Here is a 21142-nt window from a genome sequence, read left to right on the forward strand (position 1 = left end):
ATGTCTAATGAATTAAAATACCTTACTCATGGCTTCAACCTAAATAACACTTAGTTAGGGGTAGCAATATAGCTGAGGCTACCCCTGAATTCTTGATCCTCCTTCTTCTATGCCCCGATTGCAGGAATGTACCAAGTCCATCTCCCTCACAAACCCTTAAGGATGGGCTACAATGAGAACCTTTCTAGATCAAGTTTTATAATACCCTCTGGAGCTAATGACAATAAGATGCTATTTTCTTAATTACTATTTTCTTAAATTGATTTTTACTATTTTCTTAATTTGATTTTTTAAAAAAAGAATCTCTGACATACCATTTTAATAACACTGTTTTCTTCAAACGTACTGGGCAAGTCAGTCACCATCTCCTGTGCCACAATTTCCACAGCTTTGGACTGCAGGCCGTACTTCTGCACAAACTCCTCACTAGACAGAACCACTGCTGCAGCGCCATCTGATGTGGGACTAACCAGAAGGGAAGATAATTACTTAGGCCAGCATCTCCTTGGGTTTCAGACTAGGAGCTACGAGAAGAAAGACCAAGCATGCTTCCTGGCCAACTCACAGTCTTCTCTGTGATATTTACAGTTAAAACTGCACATCCATCCTGTTGAGGCTGAGCTCTAGCAAGACCTCAAATGGTCCTCATTGCTCAGTCAGCAGTCTCTCCCTCAAACTCTCACTGAAAGAATCCTGGATATGCAAGGGGCAATTTCTGGAGACTTTCTGTGGAGTGAATCTAAAAGGCTGCTTCCTATCTTAATACTATGAAGATACATGCCAGGAGCCATCTAGAAGCTAAAAACTAGCAGGTGATTTCCTGAGATGGTTCTACCTTGGACTAAAATCTACAACAGGTTTGCTCCTGTATGGAAGGCCCAGGATTTTTCATTTTAGGAAAGATTCCTGCTATTTATATGCCTTTCTTGTTATTATTAGGTATATATAACAATCACTACCTTTTGAACAGATTTCTGCAGAACAACGAAGATGTATTGTCTTATAGTGATGCTATATAAAATAAATGATTTCTTAATTCTTATGATGATCTTATAAGAATTCCTAAAATTATATTAGTAATTTTTAAGCTCTTTTAAAATAGGACTGCTATTAAATCTTTTCTGATGTCAAAACTGCAATGAGAACTCTGCCAGTCTTCAAGTGTCATGAGTTGATTGTTTCTGAGATAGCAAGCAGGCATCTCCTCTCAGAGCACATTCCAAAAGTTGTAAAACTATTAACCAAAGGTCATAAAAAGGGAACTAAGGATTTACTATAGGTGCAAGAACAGAAGATAAAATACTGACTGAGTTTATGTATATGAAACTTCATTAATACTTAGTTACAAACTTTATAATCTTTAACTCTCCAGGAACCTGTTGAGCTAGTGACAGTTAATGAGTGTTTAGCAAGATAATTACTCTTAATGGATATGCATGTAACATTCTCTGCTGTAAATTTCTTATCAATTTATGATTTGAATTTATGTTTGAACTTCTATCGAACTTTTGTAAAAAAAAAAAATGGATCCTTAGAAAAACCCATGTGATCTATTCTCCTAGAAAAGGTACAAAAGACTAGGAAAGATCACATGTGAAGAAAGAACATTGGAGAAAAAGCACTGGGAGTAAGGCATTGGGAGAAAGAGCATTGTGACATCAGAGCACGAGGAGAGAGAGCAAGATTAGGAGAATGCAGAGTGGAATAACTTAGAAACTATAGGTAACATAAAAAAACTAGGAGAGCAATGTGCTGAATGCAGAGGGACAGAGGAAAAAAGAAGAAGCTGTAAAGAGAGAAGGAGAAGGCAGGTTTCTCCTTACCATGGGACAGAACAGGCCTCTTAATAGCAAGGCAGGCTTACTCTTACTAAAGAGAACAAAGCTTTCTTCTTACAGACTTGTGTGTGTGTGTGTGTGTGTGTGTGTGTGTGTGTGTGTGTGTGTGTGTGTGTAAGTATGTAATTATGAGATAAATATGTAAGCTGGGCCCAACTGGTTCAAATGGAGATTCATGAATGTGTATGCATGAATCTGTATATGAATTTATGTGGGGCCCGACTGGTTCAAATGGAGATTTATGAATGTGTATGCATGAATCTGTATATGAATTTATGTGAGTTTAATCCATATTTGCTCGTCTAAAGGTTTTTCCTTCTGCGACCTTGATTCTCTTCTCCTGGTTCAGTAGTTTATTTGTTCTAAACTTCCCCCTCGCCTGACAAGCAAGAGGCATTTGGACAAGAGGGAAAAGGCTCTAGCAATTAACGCTTTACTTAACACCGTGCTGTTTTACAATGAGGTGATAATTGCCAGACTGCAGTTTCTGGCCCAAAAAGAACTTAAGCAAGTCAGCTACAGTAGCAAAGTGACTTAGACTTAAAAAAGGTAAACGTTTTATTATTATTATACAGCAACCATAACTATCTTGTAAAACCAAGTCTTACCCCTACTGAAGCTCTTCCTCTCCGCTGCCACAAGAGCAAAGAAGAAAGAAAAACCATGGGGGCTGGCCCCCAGCAGACACAACTATGAGCTCACACCACTCCAGCTTTGTTATAAGAACTCAGTCTGAACCCCTTTTAGAAATTGGGACAGAATAGAGCAGAAATATAGAAAATCCAGAGGTAAGTCCCCTGAGATCTCAACACAGACCTACAGTAAGCTGTGAAAAGGGGGCGGGGGTGCCCCACATCTGAGGCCTCCAGCAAATTGGGAAGGATTTTCTTAGTAGGCTGTCCCTCAGTTTGTAACAGGTGACAGCTGAGCATTTGTTTTAATTGCATCCCAGAGAGTATCTCCAGCACTCAGCCAGGCGTGTACACAGAACTACACAGGACTCAGTCGATGTCCCAAGAGTGAGAGAGTGGCAGGCAAGTTTCAAGATGTGACTATGAGCATCGTCAGAGCTACAATTCCTTCTTTCCTTTCTGCTCTTATCTACCACAGAATAAAACTTCCTGTATTGAAGTCTACAGGGAAACCAAACCAAAGTTTACCTTTTTAAAGTCTAAGTCACTTTGCTACTGTAGCTGGCTTGCTTAAGTTCTTTTTGGGCCAGAAAGGGCAGTCTGGCAATTATCACCTCATTGTAAAACAGCATGGTGTTAAGTAAAGCGTTAATTGCTAGAGCCTTTTCCCTCTTGAAGTCTACTGCTCCAAGAACCTTCGGCTGCACTGGCATCTAAGGCACATTTTTAATGAATAAACAGAAAACAGTCAAAGCAAACAGAAGTTTCTAGAGAAGGAAAAAGTAAAACGAACGTATCTTCTCATGACAGGAGGAGATCAGCCTCAAAGAAGCCACAGGAAATAAGGGTACACTCTCCTGAAGTAACCAGAGTGAGGAGGACATTGGTCATTCTATAGATGCTGCAGAGACAGCATGAGGGTTAGCCACTGAGGGACAGGTAGGGAGGAGACCGGTCGTGTCTACGAAGTGCTACCATGCTTTTCTTACCAGCATTGTAAGATGGTCAGAAAATCGAAAACTGGTTTTGATTTCATTATTTCATCTAAGCTGTATTCATCTTGGAACTGGGAATACCTAAACACAAGATAAGTGGTTATAAGAAGTGAAGAAGCAACAGTAAGGCAGGTTGGTCTCCGAGTTGGAGGCCAGCCTGGTCTACAAAGTGAGATCCAAAAGAAAAAAAAAAAGAGGAGGAGGCAGCCTCTGACCTTGCATGCTCAAAAACACAGGGCAAAATAAATCCAATTCCTCCTTTATAACTCATCCAGTCCATGACATTTTTATGGTGTCAATGGCAAAAGAAAATGATCAAGCATTGTACATGTTTGGCATTGTTTTTATACAGATTCTAATTATGTGGCATCAATTCAGTTCCCAATGGATCACTTTCCCCCAAACAACACTGAGTTCATGCTATGAACCACAAATTGCACTACCAATAAGCATTCAGAGATTGTCAATGGACAATAAATTTGAATACATCTGATATCATTTACTTTAGATTATTTTTTGGATATAACTAATTATGTTGCTTTGCCAGAATAAGTTCATAACACTAAAGTGACTGAAATTCATCTCAGTTATAAACTTAATATGCATTTTATGATTGTTTTTGTTGGGCAAAGAAATGAATCTAGGATCTCATATATGCTAATCACTAGCTCTACCACTAACTTACATCATCAACCCCAATCAAATTTTTAAATACTTATCACTCTTATTCTTATTTAAAAGAATCATTAAAGCCAGGTGGAAAAAAAAACATGCCTACAATCCACCAGTACTTAGGAAGCTGATGCAGGAGGATGCCATAAATTGAAGGCATTCTCTCAAACTCTGAATCTCCAATCAAAAGAAAGAAAGAGAAAAGAGAAAGAAAAAAGAAAGGAAGGAAGGAAGAGAGGGAGAAAGAAAGAAAAGAACCATTAGGCTACAATGATATTTTAAGTATAAATAAGCCAATAACTAGAATGGCAAAATCAAACAATGTATGATTTTGGTATAAGTCTTTCTTTTATAAAACAAACAAACAAACAAACAAACAAACATCCATGCTAATATCTTTGTGATCTCACACTTGGTTTCTGAGAATACAACTGCATATTACATGGTAGGACAGACCAGATTTTCATGTCATGCCTTTGAAATACTTACGGGTTATTAACTGAGTGTTTATGATTTTTCCATCCAATTTTTGCAAAGTGTTCAACTTTTGTTCCTGCAGAGAGAGCAAACATCTATCAATGAGCTGTTTTCTACAGCCCCAAATGTCACGGTGGAACTCAGTGTATGGCTAAACATCTCCATAGTTTCTCTTGCACTGGTATCAGGGTTAAAGACAGTGATCACTCATAGAATTTGTTATAATTAAAATTGGAGCATTTCATAAATAGAATCAAGAGACGTATGAGATTAAAAACAGTTCAAACTGTCTATTCTATTTAGTACAATTAGGATTTGGTTTCAAGAACTAGAAAACACAGCCTGGGGCTGGCGAGATGGCTCGGCGGTAAGAGCACTGACTGCTTTTCCGAAGATCCTGAGTTCGGATCCCAGGAACCACACGGTGGCTCACAACCACCCGTAATGAGATCGGACGCCCTCTTCTGGTGCGTCTGAAGACAGCTACAGTGAATTATGCCGGACAGAGCAGGGCAGGATGGATCAGAGCCGGCAGAGGTCCTGAGTTCAGTTCCCAGCAGCCACACACATGATAGCTCACGGCCATCTGTATAGCTACAGTATACTCATACACCTAAAATAAATAAAATAAATCTTTAAAAAAAAGAAAGAAGAAAACACAGCCTGGTGCATAGTGTGTAGCTGGAGAGTATTGCCAACAGTGATCCAGTGTCTGCCAGACATTCCCAAGTCTGGAGTGAGTGGGTGTCAATCACGTCCTCCAGGGGCCTGGTAAACAATCCCAACAACCGGCCAGGTGGTGGTGGCGCACACCTTTAGTCCCAGCACTTGGGAGGCAGAGGCAGGCTGATTTCTGAGTTCGAGGCCAGCCTGGTCTACAGAGTGAGTTCCAGGACAGCCAAGGCGACACAGAGAAACCCTGTCTCAAAAAAACCAAAAAAAAGAAAGAAAGAAAAAAAAAAACAAACAAGCAATCCTAACAACCTCCCTTTATGACACAGCAGAGGGTCTTTAGGAAAGTTACATCCAGGGCATTATGCAAGCTTTCCAGATCTTTAAGGAGGGAATTATTTGTTTGTTTTGTGTTGTGTTGTTTTGAGACAAGGTCTCACTATTTAGCCTTTGGTAGGCCTAGAACTCAGCATGTAGCACAGGATAGCTTTGAACTCACAGAGCTCTGCCTGCCTCTGCCTCCCAGTGCCGGGATAGAAGGCATGCACCACCACCGCCCATCCTGGAATAGGTTCTATTCTGAGGTTCTATTTATGTACAGACTCAGGCGCTCTAACGGTGTGATGCAGTTGCCAGGAAAACTGGCCAAGTGTTTTCAAGAGTGGTGCCAAACACTTATAATCCCAACACATAGGAAGTGGAAGCAAGAAGGACCAAGAGTTTAAGGCCAGCCTGGACTACATTGAACCTTGTCTCAAAAAATACAATAAAATAGGGAAAGATGCTACGGTACATGCCATTACCTCCAGTACTTAGGAGGCAGAAGCAGGTTCTGAGTTTGAAGCCAGCCTGGTCTACACTTTCAAATTCCAGGTTAGCCAAGGCTGTACAATGAGATCCTGTCTCAAAATAAAATAAAGACCATGGGAAAAATTACAGGAAAAGAGATTTGAAGGTTTTGTTGTTGTTGTTGTTTCTGGTTTGGTTTGAGGTGTTTTATTGGTTGTTTTTGTTTTATTTTGTTTTTAAGACAGGGCTTTTCACTGACTCGAACATATAAAAGAACATCTCTCAGAAAAGGACCCTGGCGATCACTTACCATGTATTTCTTTCTTTCTTTCTTTCTTTTTTAAGATTTATTTATTGTTATATGTCAGTACAATGTAGCTGTCTTCAGACACACCAGAAGAGAGTGTCAGACCTCATTACAGATGGTTGTGAGCCACCATGTGGTTGCTGGGATTTGAACTCACGACCTTGGAAGAGCAGTCTGTGCTTTTACCCGCTGAGCCATCTCACCAGCCCATTTACCATGTATTTCTTAAGCCTGATACTAGCCAAAGGTTAGATGACCACTAACCCTAAACTGCCAATTAATTCTTATTGGATGTTACCAGGCATAGAAGAAAATACCTGTAATCCCAGCACTTGCAGTAGAGAAAGGAAGATTAAGAGTTCAAGGTCATCTTCAATTGCATAAATCCCCCACCCCCAAATGTTCCCCCTTAAAAAGAAAAGTTTGGCTGTTCAAAGAATATACTTAGTATAAAAAGTATAAAAAAAATTCAGCCTCCTAGAATTAAATTATAAAACCACAAAAATCTGCTGAGTCTATCAAGTTAAGTTAGACACAGTAGTTGATGCCTATAAGCTAAGTACTCAGGAGGGAGAGTCAAGCAAGAGGTCTGCATGAATTCCAGGCTAGCCTGGGTTACACACTGAGCTCTAAGCCAGCCTGGGGTACACTGTAGACCCTGTCAACAAACAAAAACAATTTCAACTATTTCAAATTTTAGACTAGAAAATTATTAAGCCATTCCAGGTAATATAAAGCTTAAGTAAGCATGTAAGTTGAAAAATACACCAGCACCAGGATTTCTAAGGCCAATGGAAGCTGCTACATCTGTCTCTATAGCCTCCAAAAATAATACAAACAAGAAAGAAAAGCATGAGTGTACCATATAATCAGGAAAACCAGCAGTACCCAAACCTCAGAATCTCTGTAAGTTAAGAAAAAGAAAAGACTAATGCAAAAAAAAGGCCAAATTCTAACCACAAACCTTTAGGGTAACAAGAGCAGCCAGAGGAAAAACAGTAGAGGAGAGAGGACAGGAGCCAACCGCTGCCCACAGTCACTTGAGAGATGACGCCCTCCCCGGCGCCCTCCCCAAGTGTGAACACGCAGAGAAAAATGCTCCTAGAATAGAAATAAAGGGCTCTTAAAAATTACCACTTATTTGTGTGTGCATGTGTGTGCATGGTATCTGTATGTGCTGTATGGGCATTGGGGATTTGACTTGGGTCCTCACAATTGCACAGCAAGTTCTCTTATCTGAGCCTTCTTCCCAGACCCCTAGAAATAAAAGTTGAAATTGTAAACAGTTTTTAAAAATTAGTTATTAGTGATGTTACTTTTTTTTTTCTTCTTCCCCCAAAACAGGGTTTCTCTGTATAGCCCTGGCTGTCCTGGAACTCACTCTGTAGACCAGGCTGGCCTCGAACTCAGAAATCCAGTGATGTTACTTTTTAGAGTCATAATCAAGTTGCTCTGAAAAATCTAAGCGAAACAGATAATTTACTGGAAAAATAGAGATTTACTAAAATTGATCCCACTAGCAATAAAATATTTAACCTAAAAGAAATAGAGAAAACTAGGTTAAGGGTGTATATCAGTTGGTAGGAAGGGATCTTGCCTAGCATTTAGGAGGCCCTGGGTTCAATCCTAAGCAAAAATGGGATATGGTGACACAAGCCTGTCACCCCAACACTCAGAAGGTGACAAAGGGAGGACTAGGCATTCAAGGTCATCCTAAGCTACTTAAGAGTCAGAGGCTAGCCTCAGCAGCTACATTAATCTTGAAGGGGTGGGGAGGGGAGAAGGCGGAAGGAAAGAGGAAAGAACAAAGGACAAAAGGACACACAGACAATCACTAGACAACTACCTCCACCTGTCTCCCTAAAACTCTGACTCAAACAGTGTCACACACAATTCTACCACATCTATAAAGAGCATGCGGTTCTGACACTCCTTAAATGGTTGCGGAGCATTAAAACTGAAAAACAATCTTTTTATGAGGCAAGTATAAAACTAAAACCTGGGCTGGAGAGATGGCTCAGTGGTTAAGAGCACTGACTGCTCTTCCAAAGGTCCTGAGTTCAATTCCCAGCAATCACATGGTGGCTCACAACCATCTGTAATAGGATCTAATGTCCTCTTCTGGTGTGTCTGAAGACAGCGACAGTGTACTCACATACATAAAATAAATAAATCTTAAAAAAAATTGTACAAAATTCTCAAAGGACTAATAAAAAATAAAAAAAAATAATAATTAAAAAAAACCTAAAATCCAGAAACCCCAGGGGCTAATGGGCTAGGGCTCAGGACAGAGCGCTTGACTACTACAGGCCCACAATCCCCAGCACCACAGGAAATAAACTGTGTGATTTCAGTGTGGTAAATGAAGACTAACTATTGAAGACTTAAGTTCAAAAACAAAATAAAATAACATCTAAACTCAATAAGTGCAATCCAAAAAGGGGAGGGAGTTGTCGATTACAGCAGAGCATTGGGGTACACACCTGTAATCTAGGCACTTAAGAGTCAGGAGTAGAGGGATCAAGAGTTCAAGGCCAGCCTGGATATACAGAATTTAGGCCAGTCTGTGCTTCATGAGACCCTGTCTTAATAAAATAAAACAAAACAAAATAAAAAATAAAATAAAAATAAAATAAAAGCAAGCCAAGTGGTGGCAGCACACACCTTTAAAACTAGCATTCAGGAGGCGGAGGCGGAGGCGGGGGCGGGGGCGGAGGCAGGTAGATCTCTGAATTTGAGGACAGCCTGGTGTACAGAATTCCAGACAGCCAGGGATAAATAGAGGAGCCTTGTTTTGAAGAAAAATAAAGACCAACAAAACATTGAAAAATAAACAAGAGAGGGCTGGAGAGATGGCCCAGCGGTTAAGAGTACTGGCACCTCTTGCAGAGGACCTGGGTTCAATTCCCAGCACCTACATGGCTATTTGCAACTCCAATTTCAGGGGATCCACTGCCCTCTTCTGGTCTCTGTGGACACCAGCTTTATAGGTGTACAACAAGCAAAATAGTCATGCACATTAAAAGTAAATTTTTTTAAAAAAATTCAAGTAGATTAAATTATGAAGGGCTTTTAAGACAAAAGGGGGATTATTTGTGAAATGATAATGAAGCTAGAAATAGGCAGAAACAGTATCATGTCAACATTAACTAGTTTTTTTCCTTGAAGCAGAGAGAGCTTGAGGTCTTGCTATGTACGGTGTCTGGACTGCCTTTGGAGGCCTGGACTCAAGCAAGTCCCTGCAACAGCTCAGACACACACATTGCTGTATTTGATTTGATACCAACTTCTTGATTTTGATTATTAGACTTGATTTACATAATATATGTACTATGTTGATTTGACTGTTATAATTTGCTGTGAAAGTCTGTAACTTACTCATTCTTAGGCAGGATATTTAGGCCATTTTTTAGCCCTAGCTGGTCTGGAACTCACTGTGCAGATCAGACTGGAATTAAAGGTAGATGCCACTACTCTTGGCCCGCTCTTAAATATTTAAGTTATACAATAATATAGAGAAAGATACCCCCCCAAAAAATCATAGTAAAATATAAATGATCTAGAAAGAAAGGTATTAGGAATATTTTGTGCAACATTGCCATTAAGTCTGAAATTATTTCGGAACAAATGTGAAAGCTCCTAGTGGTGCATGCCTTTTAAACCCAGCACTCGGGGAGCAGAGTCAGGCAGATCTCTGTGAATTTGAGGTCAGCCTGGTCTACAGAGCGAGTTACTGTGCAGAGAAAGCCTGCCTCAAAAAAAAAAAAAAAGTGAGAACCATTAGAGCCACAATTTTTCAAAAGTCTAAAAGTGAGTCATACTATCTTTGAAAATTGATAAACTCTCACTGACAAGCATGAACAACTGCAATGTTTAAGCTATTGGACCAGGGAGATGGCTCAGTGGGTATGAAAGATTGCAACACAAGTCTCATGGCCTGAGTTTGATATGCAGAACCTAGTTAAATATCTAGGTGCAGCAGCACATATCTGTAATCACAGTGGACCTATGGAGAGAAGGGAGACAGAGAGAGGAGAATCATTCACAAGTCCAAGGACCACTATACTGGAATACACAGTGCAGGGCAGAAGCAGGAAGAGAGACCCTGCCTTGACAAGGAGGCAGGTGAGATCTGACTCCCAAAAGCTGCCCTTCCACCTCCACACACATATGCTCCATCATCATCATCATCATCATCATCATCATCATCATCATCATTATCATCATCATCAACAAAATTGTAATCTGGTCACATTCATTATCTAGAAAGAGAGGAAACTTAAAGTATTTATGACATTCAAACAATTTGTTGCAAAAGTCTTTATAACTTTTAAAAAACAAAAACCACTCAAGCTGATTACTTAACCCAGCACTCTCCTGGAGAGCCAAGGTTATTCACAGTCTTCCACACACAGTGCTTTGATATCCACCACATATAAACACCTTCCATACATTGCAGGTAAACCCAGGAGGTATTCATGGAAGAGAAACTGCTAAATTTTCATGTCTACTAGCAACTTATAACAGTCTGACTCACTTCTACCAAGCCTCACATAACTGGAGAACGGATACTATCAGTATGGCTTTCATGTCTTCCTGCTATTCTAGTTAAGATGAAACCCAGGCTGGTGGACTCAGCCTCCAGTGCTGTAAAGGAAGAACAGCAGAGCCAGTGTGAGCAAGGTGCAAGGTCCTGCAGTCATTCACCTGCCAGCACCCACAAACAAATACAGAAACAACTGAAAAAGACTCCCCTTGCTACACAGTGACAGTTACTGACTTCACAGTTGGGGATCTCCACTTCTTCCCAGTGAGATTTTAGGCCCTCATCTGTAACATTATCAAAGGACCTCAAAGATATTCCTAATACCCTCCCTCCTAAATTCGAATGTTGAGAGTCTGGCCTCAATAACTAGGAGATGGGGCCTCTACAGGAGGTGGGCAGTGAACGGAATGCTCATGTCCTGACCAGCATCCCATGCTGAAATCCAATCCCCAAGGTGCTAGTACCAGGAGCAGGACCTTCATGAACAGGGTTAGTGGTCTGACCAAAGAGGTTGGGGAGGGGGTCTGCAAAGGTAGCTCAGTTGGTAGAGCGCTTGTAGAGCCCTAGGTTTAATCCTTCCCCCACCCCCCGCCCGCACCCACGCAGTAGGTGACAACCACTTATAACTCCAGTTCCAGAGGATCTGATGCCCTCTTCTGGTCTCCAAGAGCACCAGACATGCATGTGATTACACAGGCAAAACACCATACACATAAAAAATAAAAAGAAATGTATTCAAAAGTATTTTATATCTTAAATATCCCAATATCTTCCACATGTCCTTAACAAATACCTGCTATTTCTTATTGCACGAACTAACTAGTAATAAGCCTGAAGGGTGTTGTTTTTGTTGTTATTTTAAGGTAGGATCTCACTATACATGCTTGGCTGACCTGGAGCTCATTATGTGGACCAAGCTGGCCTTGAACTCAAGAAGATCCAAATACCTCTGTGCTGTAATTAGATGGGTCATCACACCCAGGCTTTAAAGAAGTGATTCTCAACCTTCCTACTGCTGTGATCCTTTAATATAATTCATCATGGTATTGGGACCCCCCCAAGCATGGAATTATTTTTGTTGCTACTTTATAACTAATTTTGCTACTGTTATGAATCATATAAATATCTACCATGTATTACAGCCTTAGGTGACCCCTGGGAAAGGTTGTTTGACCTCCATCAAGGGGTTGAGACCCACAGATTGAGAACTGCTGCTCTAAAGGATGTTGTTGGTTTTTTTTTTTTTTTGAAGATTTGTTTATTTTATATATATGAGTACACTGTAGCTGTCTTCAGACACACCAGAAGAGGGCATCCAATCCCATTACAGATGGTTGTGAGCCACCATGTGGTTGCTGGGAATTGAACTCAGGACCTCTGGAAGAACAGTCAGTGCTCTTAACCAATTGGGCCATCTCTCCAGCCTAGGATGTTGTTTTTGGTTTTTGTTTTGTTTTGTTTTGTTTTGTTTGTTCGTTTGTTTGAGACAGGGTTTCTCTGTATAGCCCTGGCTGTCCTCAAACTCAGAAATCCGCCTGCCTCTGCCTCCCAAGTGCTGGGATTAAAGGCATACACCACCACTGTCCGGCCAGGATGTTGTTTTTTAACATACCATATTTTTCCATATGTTCTTTTCCAGCAGACCCAAACATCTGAGGAGCAAATGGATGGGGAGACAATCCATACTTATTATTCAAGACATCAAGATGTTTGTCAATTGGAATGGTCCGATCTGAATACTTACAAGAGAAAAATAAAATTTAATGAGCTTCTCACATAAACATGTCTCTGCAACTTACACTATTGTCAAGACATTTGCTTTCCCTGAGAGCACAGTAAACCAAAATAGTCAATGTGAATAAAATCATCAAGAAATACTTTGTAGCAGGAAAACATGAAAATATGGGTATAGTGGCACATCCCACTACTTGGGAGATAGAGGCAGGAGGGTCAAGAGTTTAAGACTAGGCTTAGTTATATAGGAAGTCAGAGGCCAGTTTGGGACACGCAGGACCCCTCCCCATATATATATGCTGAAATCTAATCCCCAAGGTGCTAGTATCAGGGGGTCTATGATATGTATGTATGTATGTAAGTTATGTATGTTGAGGTTTAATCTATTGCTATGTATTATAAGATCTAGGACTACAAGTGAATTCTCATATTTGCAAGCTTTTGTTGTACAGACCTTGTTCCTTAATTTAAAACTATTGGTTAAATAAAATTGGCAACAGCCAGTTACTGGAGGGATCAAAAGTGGGTGGGTTTGGAGTTATCTGGTTGGGGGTAAAGTGAGGGAGAAAGGAGAGACCCTGAGGAGGAGAGAAGTTACCTTGTGTTAGGAGAGTCACAAAAACATGGCACAAGAGCTGGCCAACTGGCGTTAAGAGCAGCTCAGATGGAACATGGCAAGTTATAACTCGGGGTTATTGATGGGGAGGTAGAGTCTAATAGCCTAGAGTGTAAATATTTCCCAGCTTTGATGCATTAAAGGCTTATCATAAATATAAAGATTGTGTGTCTTTTATCTGGGAACTGAACGATCAAAGGTGGGACAGAAACCTCAAATTTATTTATTTTTTTTTTTTTTGGTTTTTCGAGACAGGGTTTCTCTGTGTAGCCCTGGCTGTCCTGGAACTCACTCTATAGACCAGGCTAGCCTCAAACTCAGAAATCCGCCTGCCTCTGCCTCCCAAGTGCTGGGATTAAAGCCAGGTGCCACCACTGCCTGGCCTAGAAACCTCAATTTTTAAATTAAATATTTACTACAACAAATATCTCCTTGATTTTTTTTTCTTTCTCCCAGTTTTTGTTTTTGAGATAGGGACTCCACACACACACACACACACACACACACACACACACACACAAAGAGAGATAAGGACTCTCTATATAGGCGTGGCTGTTCTAGAACTCACTATGTGGACCAGGCTGGAGAATTCATAGAGACCTGAGATCACTATGCTTGGCTTATTAATTCTTTTAAGAGATGTTTCCAGAGCCAGAGAGACAGCTCAGTGGGTAAAGGCTCCCTGGGTACCGAGGTGGTCGAACAACAGAACCAACAAGTAGTCCTCGAACCTTCTCTTTTGTGCCATGCCATGGGAAAGACACACGGACACACATACAAAATAAGTGTGCATTTAAATGTTTCTCTTGGGTTTTTAAAAATATTTGTTATTTTTTAAGTGTGGGTGTTTTAGCTGCATGCATGGTTGTGTACCTTGTATGTGCCTAGTGACCCCCAGATGGCTCTGAGTCACCATGTAGAGATGCTGGCAGCCAGGTGCAGATCCTCTGGAAGAGCAGACAGTACATCCTGACTGCTGAGCCATCTCTCTACCCAGTGAATTTAAAAAACAAAACCAACCCACAAAACAAACAAACAAAACAAAAACCAGGTTTACCAAACCTCCACCATCCACTACTCAGCAGTAACTGAACGCAGAGAATAAAGGCATGAATGTGCCAGCTTAAGAGTCTGCTCATCACAGGGCGGCGGTGGCGCATGCCTTTAATCCCAGCACTTGGGAGGCAGAGGCAGGTGGGTCTCTGAGTTACAGGCCAGCCTGGTCTACAGAGTGAGTTCCAGGACAGCCAGGGCTATACATAGAAACCCTGTCTCGGGGGAAAAAAAGAATCTGTTCATCAGGCACTTGGATTGGGGAGAAAAGGACTCAGTCAATATGCAAATATGATTCTATAAACCCAGAATAGATGTTAGGAGGATAAAAACTGAGGGGGAAGGGCTGGAGAGATGGCTCAGCGGTTAAGAGCACTGAGTGGTCTTCCAGAGATCCTGAGTTCAATCCCAATAACCATGTGGTGGCTCACAACCATCTGTTATGGGATCTGATGGCCTCTTCTAGTGTGTCTGAAGACAGCTGCAGTGTACTTATATAAACTGGAGCTCACGACAACAGTCAGAGGGTTAGGTGGGGCTGCAAAGGCTGAAGAAAGAATAACCTGGGCAGATGGGACAGTGAGAACAGACACCCAACGCAGGAGTGGAGCTGGGGGTTTCAGATGCGGAGCTAAGCAGGATGAGGATCAGGTAGTGTCTGATGGCCTGAGTTCAATCCCCGGAACCTACCTGGGAGGGAGAGGCCTGATGCCTGAAAGTTGCCCTCTGACCTCCACACTTAAACCATGGCATGTGCACATCCACCCTCCCACACATGCACACCACACACACACACACACACACACACACACACAACTGTAGTAAGATATTTAAAGGATGTTTTGAAGCACCTTGGGAGCACATTGCAGGACAGATGCAAGCTACACCAACAATAGGCAGAAGCACACACACTCTCCGGAACTGCTTAGTTATGCAAACCTCTTGCCCTCTGTTTAAACCTCATGATCCTGGTAGCACCCCAAAGATGGACTTGAGGTGCTTGGCTCCTCTGATCTCTTCCTCTTCCCAGCCTGGCCTTGTTGAATAAATCTCTCCACTTTCCATCCTTACTCATCTGTTTAAGTGGCATATTGAGGATACATTACCAAGCCTAGAAAACTGGAGTTGCAGGAGCCTAGGCATGTACCTAAAAACTCCAATTAAACCTTGAGGGGGCTGGTGAGATGGCTTGGGGGTAAAGGCACTTGCCACCTGAGTTTGATGACTGGGAACCTCACAGAAGGAGAGAACTGATTCCTGCAAGGAATGCCACTATAGCCGCTGATCTCCAAGCAGGCCATCGCACACCCATACCTACCCTGCCCACATCCCAACAATGTACTTTTCCCCCAACCACAAATGTAATTTTGAAAAATGTATTAGCATTCATTTCAACAAGTAATAAATGTAAGAATGGGAGATATTTACTTTTTTGAGACAGGGTGAGCCCTGGCTATCCTGGAACTCACTATGTAGACTAGGCTGGCTTCAGACTCACAGAGATCGGCCCACCTCTGCCTCCTGAGTTATATTCTTTTACCAAATTAAGTCTTCAAAATACTGTATATATTGTATACCTATGATACATCCCAATTTATAAATAAATTTTCATTGAGAATATTTCACGCTCACTACATTTATATTTCATAAAATCATAGTTATAAAAATAGATATACAGGCCCAAGTTATCCCAAATACACTCAAAAGTTTTTCAATAATGAAACAGAGTACTAATTTAACCTTAAATTAATTAAAATTAAATTAAAAATTCAGTTCCTCAGTTGTACTCAATAGTAAAATGTGCCAATGGCCCCCTGCCAGGTACAGCTGCTGCAACTAGTTCTCTCAATGAAACAAGCATTTCTTTTTGTTTGTTTGTTTGTTTTCGAGACTGGGTTTCTCTGTATAGCCCTGGCTGTCCTGGAACTCACTCTGTAAACCAGGCTGGCCTCAAACCCAGAAATCCACCTGCCACTGCCTTCCAAGTGCTGGGATTAAAGGTGTGCACCACCACTGTCCAGCAGAGGCAAGCATTTCTTAAAAGCATATTTAATTGGTGTGCAGGATGGAGGTGAGTGTGCGTGAGCATGCTATGGCATGTCTATGGAGGTCAGATGACAACTTGCAGGAATCAGTTCTCTCCTTCCATAAGATCGCCCTCAGACCAGCACACCAACAGGCTCTCCTTCCTGCTCAAAAGAGGAACTCTTGTTTCTGTGAGGAGGAACTGCTGCTTTTGTGCACAGATTACCTATATAAAATGTGGAAAGTTGTACTGAAGGAGATAAATCGGATAAACAGAAGACAGAATTGAGGCCAAGCAGGAGGCCAAGCCTCAGCCACAGAAACAGCAAGTTGTTTTTCTTAAAGTAACAAGGAACCTGCCTGGAGAGAAGAAAGTCAGAAATTCAAAATCATCCTCAACTACAAAGTGAGTCTGAGGCTAGTATGGGCTGCACAAGACCCTGTAATAGTAAAATAAAATGTCAAATCATGGGCTGGAGAGATGGCTCAGCAGTTTAGAGCATTTGCTACTCTTCCAGAAAACTCAAGCTCTGTTACCTGCCACATTGTAAAGCCCAATAACTCCAAATCCAGGGGATTTCATACCCTCTTATGGCCTCTGAGGTACCCAAACACATGTAGCATACAATTACACACACACACACATGTACACGTACACACAAAGAAATAAAAGCATATAAATCCTAAAATGTATGCATTTTTAAACATCAGATCATATTTTATGTTCCTTTCTAACCAACTCTACTTATGATGGTCAAATGGACAGTTTTCTCATAATACTAAAACAATTCCAAAATAACATTAAGTTACTCACTTTTGTTCCAAGGGATCCCTTCTCCATCTTCTCAAACCCAAGAGCCAATACACAATTTGCCAAGCCTTAAAAAAATATATAATCATTTCAAAATTTTTAATTTTCAGGCACTCAACAAAATTTTAAGTTATTATAAATTTCTTAATATTTTAAACTTAATTATTATTATTTTAATTAAAATTTAAAAGGGGCCGGGCAGTGGTGGTGTATGCCTTTAATCCCAGCACTTGGGAGGCAGAGGCAGGTAGATCTCTTAGTTCAAGGTCAGTCTGGTCTACAGAATGAGTTCCAGGACAGCCAGGACTATACAGAGAAACCCTGTCTCAGAAAGAAAAAAAAAAAACTTAAAAGGGGATTCTAAAAAAGAATTGTGTTAGAAGAAAAAGGACATCAAAAATTATGTTAAAGTTCAAATGAAGAACAAAACATCACTACACTATGAAAATTTTTCTTTTTAAAAGAGAAAGAACTTCTGGAGGATGCAGCTCAGTGACAAAGCATGTGAGTAGCAGGCAGGAGGCCTGAGTTCAATCACCAGCACGGGGTGGGTGGAGAGGGAGGGAGGGAGGGAAGGATGGAGATGGAGGGACATCCACTTTACCAAACAATAAGATGATAATGTTCCAAGAAGAGGTTGAAGGGTACCAGCTTAAGTTGTAAGACAATAAGCTCCAAAAACCAGAGCCCTGGACGGCAGAATAATTATCAAATCAGTAGTCTAGAAGAAGGCCCAATAAAAGGCCCAGTGTATTTGGAAATAGACTATAATATATGCGAATATATACTTTGTATAGGTATAAATATAGACATATACACATATGAAAATATTTGACCACAAGAAAAAAAAAATCTGTGCACAAATGCTTATGACAGCATTACTGATAACAGCCAAAAAGAAAAAAGAAAAAGAAGAAAGAAAGAAACAACGATGTCCATCAAAGGATGAACATACAAAACACAACTTAGCCATGAAGTAGGATGTTATGTGACCATAAACAGGAATAGAATACTGCTACATGCTATAAGAATGAACTTTTAAACAATAAAATTTGCCACGGACCACCCCAGCCGGGAACAGGGGTTCCTGGGATGTGGGTTCTCGAGGCCAGGTGGGTAAGGATTTGGTGGGGACAAACAGAAACAATCACAGAGGCAGTCTGAATCTGAGTGTATTTTGCAGCTCTCCAGCAGGGGGGTTTTATACATAGAGAAACAGGTGTTACTGCTCTGAAAAGCTGTGTGCAGTGAAGCAGTGAAATAGAATGGACATAGCAATAATCATTTGGTACACCAAAATACAAAATCATCCAAGTCTTACAACTTCAAAAAAAGGTGTTTTCAATAAAACATCCAGGTAGAATGAATATCATTATGATCATTTGGTACATCAAAATACAAAAATCATCTAAGGCTAGTGGCAAATTCCCAAGAACAAGCTAATGAATTTTTATGATCAGTTACTGTTTAACATTTAGCTCCTGTTTTTCTGTAACTCTTCAAAACATAAATTTAAATTGTTTTAATTCTTTTTATTTAAGGCTTTCTTAAACAATATACCAAAACTTACTTCTGATGATACACATGCAACCATATAAAGTATTACTGTTGGGAAAGTTTATATTTATCAATACTATCTTATACAGGATTTATAAAGTGAAGCGCTCATTTTCCCGGGGTTTCTCTGTATAGCCCTGGCTGTCCTGGAACTTACTCTGTAGACCAGGCTGGCCTCGAACTCAGAAATTAATCAATTAATTAATTAATTGATTAAAGGCATGCGCCGCCACCACCCCCCGCCCCCCGGCTTAGTGACTCTATTTCAAGGGATGGCTTTGTAGCCATAATACTCGCTTAAGATCTTAGCCTAGGCTATCGGGAACACCTCGTACATAGAAGAAGGAATAGAAAACATAAAACAGATAAGTTGCCAAGAGAACTACGGCTCAAAAATTTTTCTCCAGCGAAGAGTTCCACAACCGGTTCCAGGAGGCCTCCCCCTTTTGAGGTCAACCACCTGAGTCTGTGGAACTTGCCACACAGATCCTACTGGAGGTGGTGTGGCAAAATTTAATGAAAGAAGTGGCAAAGGCCATGTGTCACATGGTGCATCATATGAAGTCACCGATGGAGCAGATGAGCTCCCAGAGAAGCAAGCAGCAGTAGTGAGGACCAGGATGTGGGCGAGGCAGGAGGCTGCTAATGGGTTTCTGGAGCTTGTGATCTTACCCCTCAAAACAAGGTTTTCGTCACTGGTGATAAAATGTTCTAAAATGCACAAGGATGATGGCTGCACTCTACGACTACAGCTCTATGACAGGGAACTTTATTTCAGTAAAGCCTTGGGAGGCAATGGGGATGCTGCTGCAGTGTTTGCCTGGCATCCTCAAGGCCCTTGGTTTCATTGCCGATACCACAAAAACAAATAGTAAAAGTTTTTTTAAAGCAATACATCATATGTGGTAATCTGTTTTAAAGCAATCTCTCTCTGGTGGTAACACAAGAAGCAATTAAAAGAGAACACTAACCCTGTATTTATTTAAGAACATGACAAGAACCAACAAGATGCCTCTAGTCCTTGGTGAAAATAATAACCAACATGGTGAAAGAAAATAAACAACTTCTACAAGTTGTCCTCTGGCCTCAATGTATGTGCCTTGCTGAGTGTGGACACAGACAAATATTTAGGTAGGTAGGTAGGTAGGTAGGTAGGTAGGTAGGTAGGTAGGTAGGCAGACAGGCAGACAGGCAGATAAGATAGATAGGTAGAGCGGGGCAATGGTGGTGCATGCCTTTAGTCCCGGCACTTGGGAGGCAGAGACAGACTTCTCAGATTTCTGAGTTCAAGGCCAGCCTGGTCTACAGAGTGAGTTCCAGGACAGCCAGGGCTACACAGAGAAACCCCATCTTGAAAAAAACAAAACCAAAACAAAACAAAACAAAAAAAGTTTAAAAAGAACATTAGAGCAATAAGCAAGCATGAAGAACTAGAGAGAAAGCTCAGTGGTTAAGGACACAGGTTGCTCTTTCAGAGGACCCAGGTTCAATTCCCAGCACCCACAAGGTGGTTCACAACCATCTGTAACTCCAATCCCAGGAGATCCAATGCTCTCTTCCAGCTCTGTGGTGCACAGACATAGATGCAGGCAAAACACCCACATGTAATGATAAGACATTAAGAAATAATAATGATAAAGCACACCTTACCTCCTTGAATCAGTTGCTGGGCCATAAACAAAGCAGTAGAACCAGTAGAACAGTTATTGTTGACATTAATTATAGGGATGCCCGTCAGTCCCAAACTGTGATAGATAGCTCTCTGCCCAGAGGTGGAATCACCTATAGAGAAACATAGAACCTTAACACCCACAGCATAAAAGTCCAGGAGCTGCAGTGCAGCACACCCACCTTATATTCTTTCACTATTATAGCTTGCCCTTGTGTCCTACGCAGGCAGGACAGTGATGCACTATGACCTCTGAGTCAGAAACAGCCACAGCACTGACTATGCCCCATTGTGCAAACAGAAAAAGCAGTCACAACAAAAGTTTATGTGTACTTTCTTTCTTTCTTTGCTTTCTTTCTTTTTTGAGACAGGTTTTCTCATAGCTCAGGATGGCCTGGTACTCATAGCAGTCCTCCTGCCGTAGCCTCCTGAGAGCTGAGATTCCAGGATTGGGCGTCACATGGGGCAGTAAAGCATGCACTTTTGATGTCTTCCTATTCCTGCCTCATCCTGTCTCAGTGCAGGATCTGAATCTGCACTGTGGAATTTGCTATTCTGTGTCTCTGAGCACAACCTTACACCATACACTTTCTTAACATGATATAAAGGTAGAGAAGGAAATAAACATGTAGGAAATAGTAAATAATTCACTCTCGCTGAGTTGTGTGATACAGGAAATGATGGCTCATAGGCACTTGATTCTTGCATATAAATTGTGTTTTTGGTTTTTTTGTTTTTTTTTTTTTTTT

The 21142-nt window shown here is 41.0% G+C and overlaps 1 protein-coding gene across 1 annotated transcript in view; it reads right to left on the minus strand.

Annotated features, from left to right (window-relative positions):
* Nucleotides 1-21142, minus strand: part of Scp2 (sterol carrier protein 2) — a 73812-nt gene that overhangs the window by 39312 nt on the left and 13358 nt on the right. Inside the window, exons 4-9 of the mRNA XM_031378119.1 lie at nucleotides 20375-20506; nucleotides 17171-17235; nucleotides 12541-12667; nucleotides 4627-4690; nucleotides 3460-3546; nucleotides 315-465 (exon numbers count right to left, since the gene is read on the minus strand). Of these exons, the coding sequence (XP_031233979.1) occupies nucleotides 315-465; nucleotides 3460-3546; nucleotides 4627-4690; nucleotides 12541-12667; nucleotides 17171-17235; nucleotides 20375-20506 (626 nt within the window). The remainder of the gene's footprint in view (nucleotides 1-314; nucleotides 466-3459; nucleotides 3547-4626; nucleotides 4691-12540; nucleotides 12668-17170; nucleotides 17236-20374; nucleotides 20507-21142) is intronic.

The sequence above is a fragment of the Mastomys coucha genome, unplaced genomic scaffold (genome assembly GCF_008632895.1).
Source record: "Mastomys coucha isolate ucsf_1 unplaced genomic scaffold, UCSF_Mcou_1 pScaffold18, whole genome shotgun sequence".
NCBI lineage: Eukaryota > Metazoa > Chordata > Mammalia > Rodentia > Muridae > Mastomys > Mastomys coucha.